The sequence below is a fragment of the Prionailurus bengalensis genome, chromosome B2 (genome assembly GCF_016509475.1).
Source record: "Prionailurus bengalensis isolate Pbe53 chromosome B2, Fcat_Pben_1.1_paternal_pri, whole genome shotgun sequence".
NCBI classification, from domain to species: domain Eukaryota; kingdom Metazoa; phylum Chordata; class Mammalia; order Carnivora; family Felidae; genus Prionailurus; species Prionailurus bengalensis.
The window spans coordinates 39,003,928-39,019,145 of NC_057349.1; the positions used below are offsets into that span (position 1 = coordinate 39,003,928).

At 51.4% G+C, this 15,218-nt stretch overlaps 1 protein-coding gene across 1 annotated transcript; it reads right to left on the reverse strand.

Moving 5' to 3' along the window:
* Positions 1 to 2,717: 2,717 nt before the first annotated feature.
* TREM2 (triggering receptor expressed on myeloid cells 2) lies at positions 2,718 to 7,419 on the reverse strand. Its single transcript, XM_043591350.1, has 5 exons — positions 7,242 to 7,419; positions 5,467 to 5,817; positions 3,995 to 4,085; positions 3,097 to 3,290; positions 2,718 to 3,000 (listed from the first exon to the last, which is right to left on the reverse strand). The coding sequence occupies exons 1-5, from the start codon at positions 7,279 to 7,281 to the stop codon at positions 2,984 to 2,986; spliced, it is 693 nt and encodes a 230-aa protein (XP_043447285.1). The 5' UTR covers positions 7,282 to 7,419; the 3' UTR covers positions 2,718 to 2,983.
* Between the last annotated feature and the right edge of the window lie 7,799 nt (positions 7,420 to 15,218).

Consider the following 15,218-nt stretch of genomic DNA (forward strand, 5'->3'; position numbering starts at 1 on the left):
TATCTATCTATCTATCTATCTATCTATCTATGTATCTATCAGTCTATCTATCTATCTATCTATCTACTATCTGTCTCTCCAGAGAGGAAGATGGGCCAATGTGCCAGATGCCGTGTGTAAACTCCAAGCTTCATAATTTGGGGTTCCTTTGCCATGACAGGAACCAACTGCCCACACAGGAAACATCTGGCCCCCATTCATGTCCCCCTGTGCAGAACTGGGGTGTGGGGACCCTGCACAGAACGTGGACGATACACCTCCTGATCTGGGACTCCAGGGGGAGCACTGGTGCTCAGAGAGACAAAGGCAGGTAAGGTGAGGATGTCTGGAAGGGGCAGCCAGCGCCTGACCTAGACATCACACCTAGAAAGGGGCTAAAGAAACTACCCTCCCTCCTTCCTCTCCCCTCCCTTCTCTGCTCCTTCCTTCTCTCTGCTCTCTCCTTCCTTCAGGAACAAGGAAGTTGCCAATGGGAACTGGGAACAGGAGCCTGAGAAAGCCAGACAGTGTGTTAAGCTGGAAGTGGTGAGAGGGTGACCAGTTGTCCCGTCTGCCCAGACTTAGGAATTTTCCTGGGAGATATGGGTCTTTGGTGATACACTGGCAAAGTCTTGGGCAAACCAGACAGGTGGGTCAGCCTCGTGGGTGATGTGGAAATGCTTATATCTGTCCTGCCAGTACATATCAGGCTTTCTTTGATTTCCTTGCGGGTAAGTCATTACACTAACAGTCCACAGAAGTGTTGTGAAGCGAGACCTGTCCTCAGTATTTGACTGAGTGCCTAAAAGGGTCCACCACTGGGTACAAAGGACAGAGGTGACCAGGCAGGATCCTGGCCTCAGGGAGGTGGGCATTAGAGAAGAGGAAGGAAGCCAGTGTTTATTCGGGACCTATTCTGCACCAGACATCGGCCCTGGGACTTTCATTAATGGTATTTCTTTCAACCTCACAAAACTTCAGCAAAGCAGGGTTGCTCGTTTGTTTGTTTTTTGTTTGTTTGATTGATTGATTTCTGAGGAGGGGGAAGGGGTAAAGAGAGAGGGAGATGGAGAATCTTAAGCAGGCTCCATGCCCAGCACAGAGCCCAATGCGGGCCTCAATGTCATGACTGTGAGATCATGACCTGAGCCGAAATCAAGAGCCAGGCACTTCACTGACCGAGCCACCTGGGTGCCCCTGTTCTGTGTTTTTATTGGGTGAGGACCCTGGGGCTCAGAGGGGTTTCTTAGTAGGAGGCAAAGCTTAAATTTGAAACTAAATTACCTGATTCCCCCCTTCAGTCCAGTGTGCACCCCAGAGAGTCCAAGGCAGGGGATCCCAGTGGTGATCCAAGTCCCCAGGGGGACGTTTCCAATGTGGGGGAGGAAGAAAGAGAAAAGGCCAAGCTCCCAAGAACAGGGGAACTGCAGACACGTTCTCGTGCCAGGCTTGGGGGAGCCGTGCATCTTGGCCGCTAGACAGTGCCTCGGGTCTGCGGGAAGGAGACCAGTGCCTGGGACACGATGAGAAAGCTTCACGTGCGGCTGAGTCTAAGGGCCTGGGACACACAGCCTGGCCCAGCATCTGCGGGGAGTGAGCCAGGCAGGGCTGGGCAAGACTGGCTCCGGGGAGTGATGTGTGCACATGAGGCTGGGCACGAGGGCTGCATCGGGGGTCCTTCCCAACGATCCGAAAGCCCATGGTGGGGAGCAAAGCTGCCACTTGTGGCCACGGCCACAGAGGGTCCCAGGCTTCCACCTCACAGAGGCCCAGGACAGAAAGCCTGAGAATGGGCTCCTCCCCCCGCAGCCCTCCCTGGGCAAGTCTGCATCCCCACTCCCCTCACTCGGGCCACAGTGGTGTGTGTGTGCCCCAGGGAGAGATGAGTCCCTCTGGCCTGGTCCTGTCCCCCTGATGTGGTTCTCCTACGCAGATTCCTTCTGTTGCCCTCTAAATTACATCATCCCTGCCCCTTGTGCACCCCCAGTGCGCCTAGCCTGGCTTCACTGGTCGTTTCCTCCTGGGCACTTTTGCCCTTCAGCATACCATCTGGCTGACTGACTTGTGTCTGTCTCCCTCCCCTTCCCCGGGTTCGGGGACCTTGTGTGAGCAGGAATCTTTGCCTGTTTGGTTCTCGCTTGTCTCCAGCCCTCAGAATGGTACCTGGCGCAGAACATATCCATTTTCTCATGAAATAAATGAGTAGGATGGAGCTAGAGGGAAGGGCAACGTGAACACGAAGTGAAATTTGCACTTCCAGGCTCTACTGGGGACTTGGGGTGACATCTTTCCCTCGCGAGCCTCAGTTTCCCTTCTGTGCAGTGAGGGGCTCAGACCAGTAGTTCCCGGCTCTGGTATGCTGCACTCCATGAGGCCAGCCGTGGGTGTTCCCCTGGAGGGGAAGTAACACGCGGAAAGCAGAGGTCTGGGGAAGCGAGTCGATGAGTCAGCTGGGCGTTAGATGGACTGCCGGGTGGGGGAGGTGGGCCGCAATAATCCTCGGGAACTGACAGGTGGGAGGCAAATGGAGGAGAGGGGCAGCAGCCTGGATGCTAGAGAAATCCCAGACAAGGAGGCAGGATCCAGCAATTAGATCTAGGGAAGGGAGCGAGGAAAAGCAAAAGATGGGCAGTTTGGAGGCGGGGAGAACAGAGAGACGCGATAGCCTAAGACCCGAGGCCCCAAGGAGGCAGACCTTTTGTCTTTTCCTCGTCCAGATTCATTCTCCTAGCCTGGTAGCCAAAGAGAAGTCTTGGATTTGTTTGTGAGAGTGTTTAATAACCAATGCCTACAAGTTGGTGAATGTCCTTCCCACTTCCCAAGTGTCCCCCCCCCACACACACACACACCTCTGTTTCCAGGGGCCAGGGGAAGGAGGGTGTGGGCAGGGTGACCTTTCACCAAAGCAGAACCATGAGTCTTGGTGGCTGAGGGGCAGGTGTGCAGGCCGGGGTGGTCCCAGCAGACCTCTCCCGGGACCTCTCTTCCCATGCCGGGTCTTCTCTCACGTGTCTCTCTGCCCTGCAACCGACCGCGTGCTCACACAGCCCCTCTGAGCCCCACCTCGCCACCCCTGCCCAGTCCACCCCCATCCACCACTGCGCTCTGGAAGCTCACCTGTTAGGGTCTGGAGCTGGTAACCTGGGTCACGGCTGCAGTCCAGCCCACCGGCCCGGGGCGTCCCCAGTTTCTGCCCATGCCAGGCCGCAGCCCAGAGAGCACTGGCTGCTAAAAGCTTGCCCAGAAACATGCAGGCCAGGAGGAAAAGGATGGGAGTGGGTGGAAAGGGGATATCCTCTTCTGAGAGACCCCTTGAAGACACAAGGAGGACATGAGGGAGACCTTGGGTGGCCTACGCACTGGAGTCTGCCCACCAAGAAGGACCGGGGAGATACCAGGTGCTTTCAGGGGCCTAGAATAGCTCCCCACCCAGCACCATCCCTGGGATGAGGCTTGAGGGAGCCTGTAGTCAGGAGACCTGAGTTCTAGGTACGGATCTACCTGCTGAGTGCGTTTAAACACATCACCTTCCCTTGCTGGGCAGTTTCCTGCTGTGCATAATAGTATAGTCTGGGGGGTGTGTGTGTGTGTGTGTGTGTGTGTGCACATGTGCACTCCATGGTTATACTAACAGTATTTTAACACCAGTACACAGGAATGAACCAATCAGAGCTGATCCTACCAAAGGAGCAGGTATGGGGATGGGGTCCCAGTTTTGTCCTAAAACCCTTATTATTGCTGAATTGTGGGGATGTCCAAGGGTGGCCAGGGAAGGGATGGGAGGCTGACCATTCAGGAGTCTTGGAGCAGCAGCTATGTATAAAAAAAGAATTTCAGCATGTTAACAACCGGCAGGGCCACACCAACACGCAATGGCTGGTCGGAGGGGTGTTCAGACAGATCATCTCCAGGCCCATTTTCATGCTCTAATTTTCTTGGGATTTGTAGCTCTAGGACCCCAGCCCCCATCCCATGCCTGGGCTCTGCAGGGTGGAAGTCTGCCCCACCTCTGTACCTGGACATGCTGCGTTCCACCTGGGCATCCTCGAAGCTCTTGGACTCTTCAGGGATCCAGAGACCTCCAGGGTCCAGGTGATCAAGGGGGTCTATGGGAGACAGAGCCTATGAGCTTCTAGCCCCTCCTCCTTGAGGCAGCCAGTCACAGTGGGGAGCACCCATCTGGATGCCACGAGGCCCCCTAGGCTCTGGCCTGGAGCAGATCAGGTCATTAACCTCTCTGAGCCTCGGTCTCCTCACCTGTTAAGTGGGGTGATAGTGTTGCAGAATTCAGTGAGATCATCCTGTATGGCTAAGTGCCGAAACTACAAGTCCCAACCCCCAACACACAGGGTCTTTGAGAAGGTCAAATGGATGAATGGATGTATTTGAAAGTTCTGTGTGAACTGTCAAGCTGTCTACACCAGCCATGGAGTATTATTATTATAATGTTATTTTCCTGCCACCCTCTTGGGAGTTGGCTGAGGCTTAGGCCCTAATAGGGCTGAAAATCTGTGTCTCCTTGGCCCCTACTGCCACCTTTGCATGTAAAAAAGTGGTGTCCATGGGGCTTGGGTCTAGGGCAAACCGTCTCCGCTCCCCTCCCCACCTTAGACCTTCGATGAATGGCTCATTTCCATCATAAGGGGCCATGTGGTGGGGGAGGATTTGAGAAGAGGGAGAGTCAGAAAGGGGACCTGAACCCCCAGATTCGTTCTCCTTTGGGATACATAGTGTTCTGGAGACACAGGCAGAAGGCTTTCCTGGAGGGCATCCCTGTGCAAAGCCTGGGGCGGGGGGGACCCCCACTGCCACCCTGTGTCACCTGGCATGAGGATCCCAGGTCAGCTCAGCAGCAGGAGGCTGGGGTGTGGGCTGTCACTTACCCCCAAGCATGTTTAACTCTGTCGCCTCACTGATACGCCCTGGGAGCCCGGTGGGGGCAGCGGGACAAACATCATCATCTCCATTTAAAGATAAGGAAATGGAGGCCCGGAGAGACGAAGCACATGGCCCAGGGTCACAGGCAGTGTCCCTTCGTAGGGCTTGTTTTCTGTACCAGGTCAGTGCTTGATTTATGTTTGCAGGTCCTTTGGATAATTGGGTGAGGGAGTAAACGAACCTCCCACCACTCACTCCTTAAGGACCACTGTACAGTGCTCACATCCCAACTGGATGCCGAATGGATAAAGCTATGGGGAGAGGCAGGAGTGCAAGCAGCTCACTGGGTGCCTTGTGCAAATTAGAACCCAGAATCCTTCCTGTAAGCGATGCAGGGAGTGCAGCCTGGAGCGGGGCGCCAGGGCTGGATGCAGTCCCCTTGCGCAGTGAGTAACCTGCACGACCATCCACAGGGGCCCTCAAGTGGGAAGGCAAGATCTGCACCATGGGCTTCCCCAGGGTGGCCGAGAGGGCAGTCCTGTGCCCAGACCTTGGAGACACAGTCCCAGCCCAGGGGTGGCCTAGAGGTGCAGTCAGCCACCCACTCACCGGCCAGCACCTCCACCAGGACCTTCCTGAGGGTGTCGGCCTCATCACCATAGAGACTCTGGCACTGGTAGAGGCCGGCGTCGTGGGCTTGAAGATTCCGCAGCGTAATGGTGAGTGTGCCCCCCAGGGCATCATCCACGATGGCTGTGCTCCCATTCCACCTCTTCAGGAAAGACAGCAGCCACGAGCGGTGGGTGCTGACGACCCGCTGGCACGTGCCCTCTTCATCCAGCTGGCGGCACCAGGCTTTGCGTCTGCCCCAGTGCTTCAAGGAGTTGTAGGGGCAGAAGACCTGCAGGGACCGGCCCGCCATGCCCTGGAATACGGTGGTGTTGTGGGCTCGGGACAGCTCTGGGGAGGAGACATTCACTCACTCTTCGCTCATTCACCAAACGTTTATTGAACACCTACTGTGCGCAGTGAACAAGGAGACAGAAGTCTTGCCCTTAAGGAGCTCAGCTTCCTGTATAAGTTGGGAGAAGGCGCACAGTCCACCATGAAACCCAGGTCCCCAGTCTGGCTTTAACACCGTTGGACTTGCTGGGCATTTTTAAAGAACTGTCCCTCTCTGGACCTATTTCCAGAGACGTTGGCCTTGAAGTTCCCTCCGGTTCTCTTCCGCCCATTTTATCCCTATCACATGGGACCAAGGCCTCTCCTCCAGGCTCTCCGTCTCAAGGTAGCGGGGCCAGTGGCCCCCTCGGGTCTGGGCTGGATACCCGCCTCCCTGCCCTGGCCATTCGTGCTCACTCTGCAGCGGCCCACGTGGGCCCTGGCTCTGCCATCTCCTCCTTCTGACCTTCAGTTCCCAGCTTCCCTATTTCTGTGGCTTTGTTCCCCTTTCAGGAGAGACTCATCTCAGCTATTTTGGGGGGAGACATGAGGCTGCTATTTTGGGGACGCGTCTTGGGGTGGGGGAGATAGGCTTAAAGTGTGGTCTATTGCCAGGGCAGGGGCTGCAGGGGGTATCGTCCGGAGCCCTCTGCCTCGACTTCCCCTCTCTTGGTCCTCCCTTACCCCATCCGCAACCATATGGCAAAAGAGACTTGGAAGACAAGATTAGGGGGCAGGTGGCCTGCCTTTTGAAGCAGAGAGACCTGAGGGAAGAGGGAGGGGGCATCCCTCTGCCTCCAGGCAGCCCCCCATCGTCCCCCACACCACTCCCCGCTAAGAAGCCTCAGGAGCAGGGCTCGGCTGGGACAGCCCCTCTGCTCACCATGTTTGCCTGTTGCCCTAGGGGAGCAAGAGGCACCTTACCCCAATGAAAAGAGGTAGTTGTGTGCAAGAACCTGGGGTGTCAACCCCCCATCTCCCTTCCAGGCCTGAGAACAAGAGGACCTTCACGTCAGCACAAGATGTACATCCTCAGCTACGGGTTGCTTTCCTCCTCTCTTTCTTCCCTCCCACCCTGCCATTCCTCCGGGGCCAGTGGTGCCTCATCTTCAGGGCTCTTACCAGTGCCCCCCCAAACTTCCCCCAACTGCTACCTAGTGCCTGAGGTACCACCATCAGAATTCCTTCCTTTTCTTTGTGGCCAGAATCCAGCAGCCCCTCATACTCCCACGTGCATGAAGAGTCAGACAGTGGGTTCTCCTCCCGGGGAGGGAGGGAGAGTATGAAGAATGCGGGGTGAGTGGGGAAAAGCGGGGTGCAGACCATGCCGAGGACGTCAGCCGCCTTTATAGTTGGGCCCAGGGCTGCCCGCCCACCCACCCACTGGATACTCAAGAAGGGGAAGGAGAGAAGGCCTGGCCAGTGGCAAGACGGGCTCCTACCTGTGACGGCCACCAGGATGAGCAGGCGGAGAGGCTCCATGTCAGGCTTCCCTGGTGGAAGGCAGACACAGGGGACCTTGTGCAAGATCTCGTCTTTCCCTTGAAGTGCGGAAAGGAGAGGGGCAGGCGCGTCGAGTGCTGCCCACAGGAACTGGGCTTTTAGGGATTGAGAAATAGTCAGGACTGGGGTCTGGTTTTATGATTCAGGGAGGGGGTGAGGGGTGGGGGAGGAAGGGAGAGGAGGGGCCAGTCACTGCTGCCCAAGAGGCAGTGGGAGGCTGAGGATCCTAGACCTCTGAGAGGCCAGCCTGCCCCACTGCCCATCCCAGCCAGGGGGACCCCACATGGCAGGGGCTGGACAGTGTCCAAGGCTGTGGAGCCCAGCCCAGGGATCACAGTCCTCACTGCTGTGTCCAGACCCTGCTCCAGCTTCACTGCCTATCACACTCTGGCTGCAGCCTTGCAAGGACCAGGGGCCAGCTGGACCTTCATCTAGGGCCTCCTAGTCCTTCCCTCCAGGCCAGGATCCCTGTAGTGTAGGTAGACTTCAAGTCCTCCTTCCTCACTGCCTGTGTGTGCAACCACACCCCCCACCACAACCTCTCTGTATCTCAGTCCTTACATCTGTATAGTGGGAATAAGAATAGTGTGTAGGGTTATTGGGAGGATAACATGGATTTCTACCGGCAAAGTGCTTTAGAATAGGGCCTGACACACAATAAGCACTCAGCAAATACTAACTAGTACTATTATCCCAGTTAAGGTGGGGGGAGGAAGGGGGGAGATGGGCTTTGCACGAGGGGGAGAATTTCTCTTCCACCTGCCGTCTCCTGCCCAAGCATATCCTTTGCACAGTTGGGCGCCTCCTGTGTGCACCAGCGCACGAGGGCATTATTTTGTGCACACACACACCTATGGGACAACACAGGATGTGACATTTGCTGGAGTTTCCAGGGCTGGAGGTGTGCTTTCTCCACAGGTGCAGGGGTGGGGTGGGGGTACTTGAAGGGTGATCCAGGCACAGGGATTTGCAGGTACAAAGCCACCAAAGTGTGAAATGGCTCTCGGCGGTCAGTCCTGGGATGGGATGAGGGAGGAGTGGTAATTCCCAGGGGCGGGAAGGTGAGTCCTGCAGGGGGAAGTAGCAGAGAGGCCAGGAAGGGTCCACAGGCACCCACAGATCGCCAGAGTCTACTCTGGTTTCCTGCAAGCACTCACTGATTTGTTTTTATTTATTTCTTTACTGTGCATCTATGGTATTTACAGGGAATGCGCCTAGAGATGGGGGTTAATGATGAACATAATTTAGTCCTTCACTCGGAAAACCAGCTCCCCAGTCTTGACTTAATGGCTTAGGGAATGAAGGGTCTGAGGCCACCTGAAAATCACTGGATAGGTCCCCTTCTACGGTCTTTTTATAAAGTCAGGATTATTGGCATATCATTTACATACACAAGAATTCACCCCGTTAAGTGTCTACCTCTATGAATTTTGACAAATTCATACATCTGTGTAACAACCGCCACAATCAAAATATGGAACACTTCTATCAGCCTCCCAAAAAGCTCCCTCGTGCTCCTGCTAGCCAATCTCTTCCTTTCCAACTCAGGTCCTGGAAACCACTGATCTGACTTCTGTTCCTACGGCTTCCTGCCCTTTCTAGAATGTCCTATACCTGGAATTGTTTGATGTACAGCTCTGAGTTTGGCTTCTTTCACTTATGATAATGTATTCAACACACATGAAGTTGTGCTCCTCAGTAATTCATCTACTTTTTATTGCTGAACAGTATTTCATTGTATGGCTGATGCATACCTTGTCTCCATTCACCAGCTGATGAACATTTGAGTGGTTTCAAGTTGGGGGCGATTATGAAAAAAGCCACCATAGCCATTCATGCACCTATATTTTGTGTGGTTATATGTGTCATTTCCCTTGGCTAAAACCCTAAGAGGGGTCACGTGGTAAGTGTGTGCCTAACTTTATAAATGCTGCCACACTGTGTTGCAAAATGGCTATACTATTTTTGTATCCTTGTCAAGACTTGATATTGTCAGGGTTTGGAAAAGCCATTCTAATAATTTTGTGGCTATAACTCATTATGGTTTTAATTCTATTTTCATAATAACTAATGATGTTGAACATCTTATCATTGCCTGCTTTTTTTGAGAGAGAGAGAGAGGGAGGGAGAGGCAGTGCACGTGTGTGGGGAGAGGGGCAGAGGGAGAGGGAGAAAGAGAATCTTAAGCAGGCTCTATGCTCAGCATGAAACCCAATGTGGGGCTCGGTGTCCCAACTGTGAGATCATGACCTGAGCCAAAATCAAGAATCGGATGCTCAACTGACTGAGGCTTCTGAGATTCAAACCCTTGCTCTCGAGCCCCCACCTCTCTCTCACCTCTGACTCCTCTCAGACTTGACCTTCTTTCTTTGTATTTGGACCATTGTTCTCTGACACTTCTAGCTGAGGCAGTTCTCCCATCCTTAGCATCTCATATTTTCTCAGATGGGGATCTTGACCCCTGTCTAGAACCAGTACCTCCTCTCTTCAGGGCAGACACCTCCCGGGGAGTGAGGGTGTGTGTACTCGCTCAAGTGCATGTGCCGGGATTGCTTTAGGTCATGGGCAAGCAGCAGCCAGTAGGCTAGGGGATGGCAGGCCCAAAGGGAAGATCTGGATGACAGCACAGGAGCTAGGAGGCAGGGATCTAGGCACTGAACCTGCCTCAGGTCATCACGGATATCACAGGACTGAGACAGAAGTGCAGGGAACCTCATCTGCCATGCGGCTGGATCAGGACTGGTCCAGATCCTGTCAGGACTGGGGAGGCTACCTAGCCGGGCTTTGGGGGCCAAGTGTGCAGATTGGAAGGCTGGATGGGACAGATGCAAAGTGGGGATTGAGCACACAGGTTTGGGCTTCTTACAGACCCATGCTTAATCCCAACTCTGTTATTTACTAGCTGTGTGGCCTTGGGCAAGTTCCTAACTCTCTGGGCCGGCTTCACTATCTGGGTATGTAAAGGTAGGGCATGTTAAGTGCTCAAAAAAGAAAGAAAGAAAGAAAGAAAGAAAGAAAGAAAGAAAGAAAGAAGAGAAAGAAAGAAAGAAAGAAAGAAAGAAAGAAAGAAAAGAAGGAAGGAAAGAAGGAAGGAAGGAAGGAGAAAGAAAGAAAGAAAGAAAGAAAGAAAGAAAGAAAGAAAGAAAGAAAGAAAGAAAGAAAGATAAAGAAAAAAAGGGCTAAAATTATTTTCCTTCCTCTTACCTATATTTCTCTCTAAAATCTTCCTTCTTCCTGTCTATCTCCATCCCAGAATTTCATCTTCCATTTTCAAAATGGCAGCTTTCCCTATATCTCGTCTAGCTGTCTGGCTGTCTGTCTGTGTATCTCCCCTGGATGATCCCCAGGAGCTACTTGCTCACCTGTCCCCTCTCCTCCCGTGTCTTCAGGTCCTACTCCCCACCGCCCCCACCACCACCACCACACACACATCTTTTCCTCCGTGCTTACCTTGCCACAGACTCACCTGTCCTCACATCTTTATCCATTCATCCGTCGATGGACATTTGGGCTCTTTCCATCCTTTGGCTATTGTTGATAGTGCTGCTATAAACATTGGTGTGCATGTGCTGCTTTGCAACAGCATACCTGTATCCTTAGCAGTGCAATTGTGGGGCCATAGGGTAGTTCTATTTTTAATTTTTTGAGGAAACTCCATGCTGTTTTCCAGGGTGGCTGCACCAATTTGCATTCCCAACAGCAGTGCAAAAGAGACCCTCTTTCTCCGCATCCTCACCAACATCTGTTGTTGCTGAGTTGTTAATGTTAGCCATTCTGATAGGTGTGAGGTGGTATCTCATTGTGGATTTGATTTATATTTCCCTGATGATAAGTGATGTTGAGCATTTTTTCATGTGTCAGTTGGCCATCTGGATGTTTTCTTTGGAGAAGTGTCTATTTATGTCTTTTGCCCATTTCTTCACTGGATTATTTGTGTTTTGGGTGTTGAGTTTGATAAATTCTTTATAGATTTTGGATTTATACATTATCTGATATGTCTTTTGCAAATATGTCCCATTCTGTCAGTTGCCTTTTAGTTTTGCTGATTGTTTCCTTCACTGTGCAGAAGCCTTTTTATTTCTTAGGGACAGCTTTGTTATTCATGCTCTTCAACTGTCCATTTGAGTCTGATCACCAGAAGACATGAATAGCCTCCTCCCAGCCCTCCTGGACTGACTTTTCTGCTGCCTTTGACCCCCGCTGACCGTGCTCCACTCCTGTCCCCACCCCTGCCCCATGCTATCCCTGCTCAGTGCTGCTCTGCCCCAGGGAAGCTGCCCCTCTGGACTCCATCACCCCACCGCCTGGTCCCCTGGGTTACTACTGCTGGGTCTAGTGGAAGGGAGCTACAGGCAGGGGTTGGCAGTTAGGAGGAGAAATAAGTTGAAGTACTTACTTTCCCCTACTCCCTCCATGTCTGCCATGGCTCACACAGTGGCTGCCTTCCTCTGGAGCCATAACTCGGATTGGTGGTCCCTCCTCCATGGCTTCCTCTCTCACTTGGCTCCAAGAACACAGTTCTCTCTCCTTGCTCTTTCAAGTTGGGGTGTTAACACTCCCTGTCTTTGGATGCATCGCCATCCCTTGGTGGCCCGCTCATCCTTGTCCACTCCTCTGTACGAACCCTGTTAAAATGATCGGCAATTGAACTCTCTTGTGCTTGCTGCCTGCTCCTGGAAGGGAACTTGCCCTACAGCTACCCCCTCCTGGGCATTCCTTTCCCTCTTACCCAGGAAGTGGGAGAGCGTGAAGCCCTCTTCCCAGGGGCACATTCATTTATTCCACCTATTTTCCAAGCTCCTACCATATGCCAGGCTCCATGCTAGGTGCTAGGAAGGTGCATTGAGCACAGGAGTCACTGCCCCTTTGTTGCTAGATGCGGAAGTGATGTTGATATTGCAAATCTGTATTGGCAGGATTTTAAGACAATACCCTGGGTTCAGGGAGTGAAGGGAGACCTTTAAATGAGTCATCAGAGAGAGCTTGGGGACATTTCTGGTCATCTCAGGCCGAAAGGCACATTTGGGCCTCTGTTCTGAGTGTGAGTTGAGAAGTCAGGATGCCTGTTAAGGTGGAAGTGAGGGTCCAGGTTTGGACCACAGGGATCTGCCAACTGAAGATGGGTCTTGCCATGGCCAGAAACAAAATGCCTTAAAAATAAAAGAGAATTATTAGAGAATTGCAGCCTTTCTTTAGATTTTTTTTAATGTTTATTAATTTTTGAGAGAGAGAGAGACACAGTGAGAGCCAGGGAGGGGCAGAGACAGAGGGGGAGACACAGGATCCGAAACAGGCTCCAGGCTCTGAGCTGTCAGCACACAGCCTGACGTGGGGCTCGAACTCATGAACCGTGAGACCATGACCCGAACCCAAGTCAGACGCTTAACCAACTGAGCCACCCTGGCGCCCCAAGAATTGCAGCCTTTCTTAAAAGAAAGAAAACAGTTCCTCCCGAGTGGGGCGGATTCCCACCCCCAGCACTGAGTGGACCCCACCTAGTGGTGCTGTGTCCTTGTAATGCCCCGGACTGAGTCAGTCCACAAGTCCTTCCCTCTACACCCGGAGCATGTTGGGCAGTCTGGGATCAACAAGGAAGTAAATCCTGAGACCAATGTGCATCTAGACCAGCCCTTCCTAACAGTATCTGACCACAAAACCCTTCTAAAAGTACTCTAAATTTTCAGACAATCCGCAGGTGCGCCAGAGTTACATTTATGCCTGGATTAGAGTAGAAAGCAATGACAGTCCTAAAGATAAATTCGTTGCTGCAAAATTTGATAATTTTCAAAACAACTTTTAAGCAGAATTTTTAAAATCACAATTTAGAAAAATCAGGTAATTTTTAAAGACCTAGTACTGAAATCACAGCAAGATAAACCGCTTATTCAATAGGGTTGTTAAATACATCAGTGATGTCCATGATTCCTTGGTAAATACTCCTTGTGCAGTTGAAACATCGTACCCACAAGCCACAGGCAATTTGCCCCAGGATCACCTGCCACAGTCATGTAGCACGCAGATTCAGAGGGAGCTTATTTCTATCATAATAACTATATAAAATGTGCTTAGCGTTTTAAAAATCTTTTGAAAACTGTAGTCAATTAATTTTTATATGAAAAAATATAAAAATTAACTTTAAAAAGGTAAAAGTTGTCCATAATTCCGCACTTAAAATACATGAGTTGGGGCACCTGGGTGGCTCAGTTGGTTAAGAGTCTGATCTTGATTTCAGCTCAGGTCATGATCTCACAGTTCGTGAGTTCAAGCCTGGCATGGGGCTCTGTGCTGACAGCATGGAGCCTGCGTGGGATTCTCTCCCTCTTCCTCTGCTCCTCTCCCCCACTTTCAGTCTCTCTCTCTCTCTCTCTCTCTCTCTCTCTCTCAAAACAAAAACTAAAGAATAGAAAAAAAGAAGAAAAAACAGACAAGAATGTATTGAGTGCTTACTATGTGCAGGGCATTGTTCTAAACACCTTAAATGTGTTTCGCCATTACCTGTGAGGTAGGTAATATTATTGTTCCAGGTAACCAAGATCCAGAGAAGTTAAATAACTTTCCTGAGGCCACACAGCTCATACAGGTGGAAGTTAGGTTTAGATCCGAGCAGTCTGGCTCCAGAGCCAGTCCGCCTAATCTTACTGAGTGGAATTTTCCTCCACTCTAATACCACTCCCTGGAGATAATTTCTACTGATATTTTAGTTTTTGTTCATCTAGCCTTTTTGCTATGGTCACACAGAGACACAAACACAAAGGAGTTCATGCTAGACATATTATTTTGTGGCATTTTCACTTAATCTATCTGGAGTATCTCTCCATATCAACAGATGTCTACATAATATTCCTTGGTATGAATGTAGCATAACTTCTTAATCAACCTCCCATTAATGGATATTAAAAGAGTTTCTAAGAGCCAACTTTTGCAAATTGTGATAAACGCAACTTCCTTTTCCTTACGTTAAAATGTTTGAAGAAAATATGTTCCTAGCATGGGTTATTTTCACATGACACTTATTAATGTCTCTTAAAACGCTAATGTTTTGTGGTGCATTGGGAGGTGAATCTCAATACTTCTATAGCTGCAGGAAGCTTCGGGTTGCGATCCACTCCTTCTGCGTTCCAAGTCATGTAGCAGAACCCGCCATTAGTCACCCTTCCACCCCACATCGCCAGACCCTCCCCACGAACTCAAATATCTCAGCCTGGAAGACAAGACCTAAAATAGCAGGGACCAGAGATTTGGAGGATCCATTCTTTCCTCCGGCTCAGGCTCGGCTTCTTGACTTCTGAGTCTTTGGCTGAGGAGACATACTCCTTCAGTGAAGACACTAATGACCAGCAGGGGGAGGGCCAGGAAAACTAGGTTGAGGAGAGATTGGCTGAGGGTTTGGAGGTGAGCCAGCCTGTAGATGCCAGCCATTGACAGCAAGGTAAGTAAGGACTCGTGAATTTCCTTGAAGGACAGAGTAAAGCTTCAGATTGTTGTGATGACTTTTTGTTGGTGTTAGCCTGGGGTTCCTTGAATGAAGCTCCTTGAAAGGACCCTCACCAAATCTAGCTTGTGGATTTGTTACATGCATGACCGCCGCAGTGGGTGGGAGAAGGGGCTTGTTTTGAGAAATCTGTAAAGATTCCAGGGAGAAAGAAGCTCAGGCAGAAGAGATAGTAGTGGTTAAGAAAAAGAAGGCCAGCCAAGTTTCTGACCTTTGGGAAACTGTGCTGGGATTTAGAATTTACATTAAGAACTTATTTCACTGAGGCACCTGGGTGGCTCAGTTAAGCATCCCACTTCAGCTCAGGTCGTGATCTCGCGGTTCGTGAGTTCGAGCCCCATGTGGGGCTCTGTGCTGACAGCTCAGAGCCTGGAGCCTGCTTCTGATTCTATGTCTGCCCCTCCCCCCGCTCACACTCTGTCTC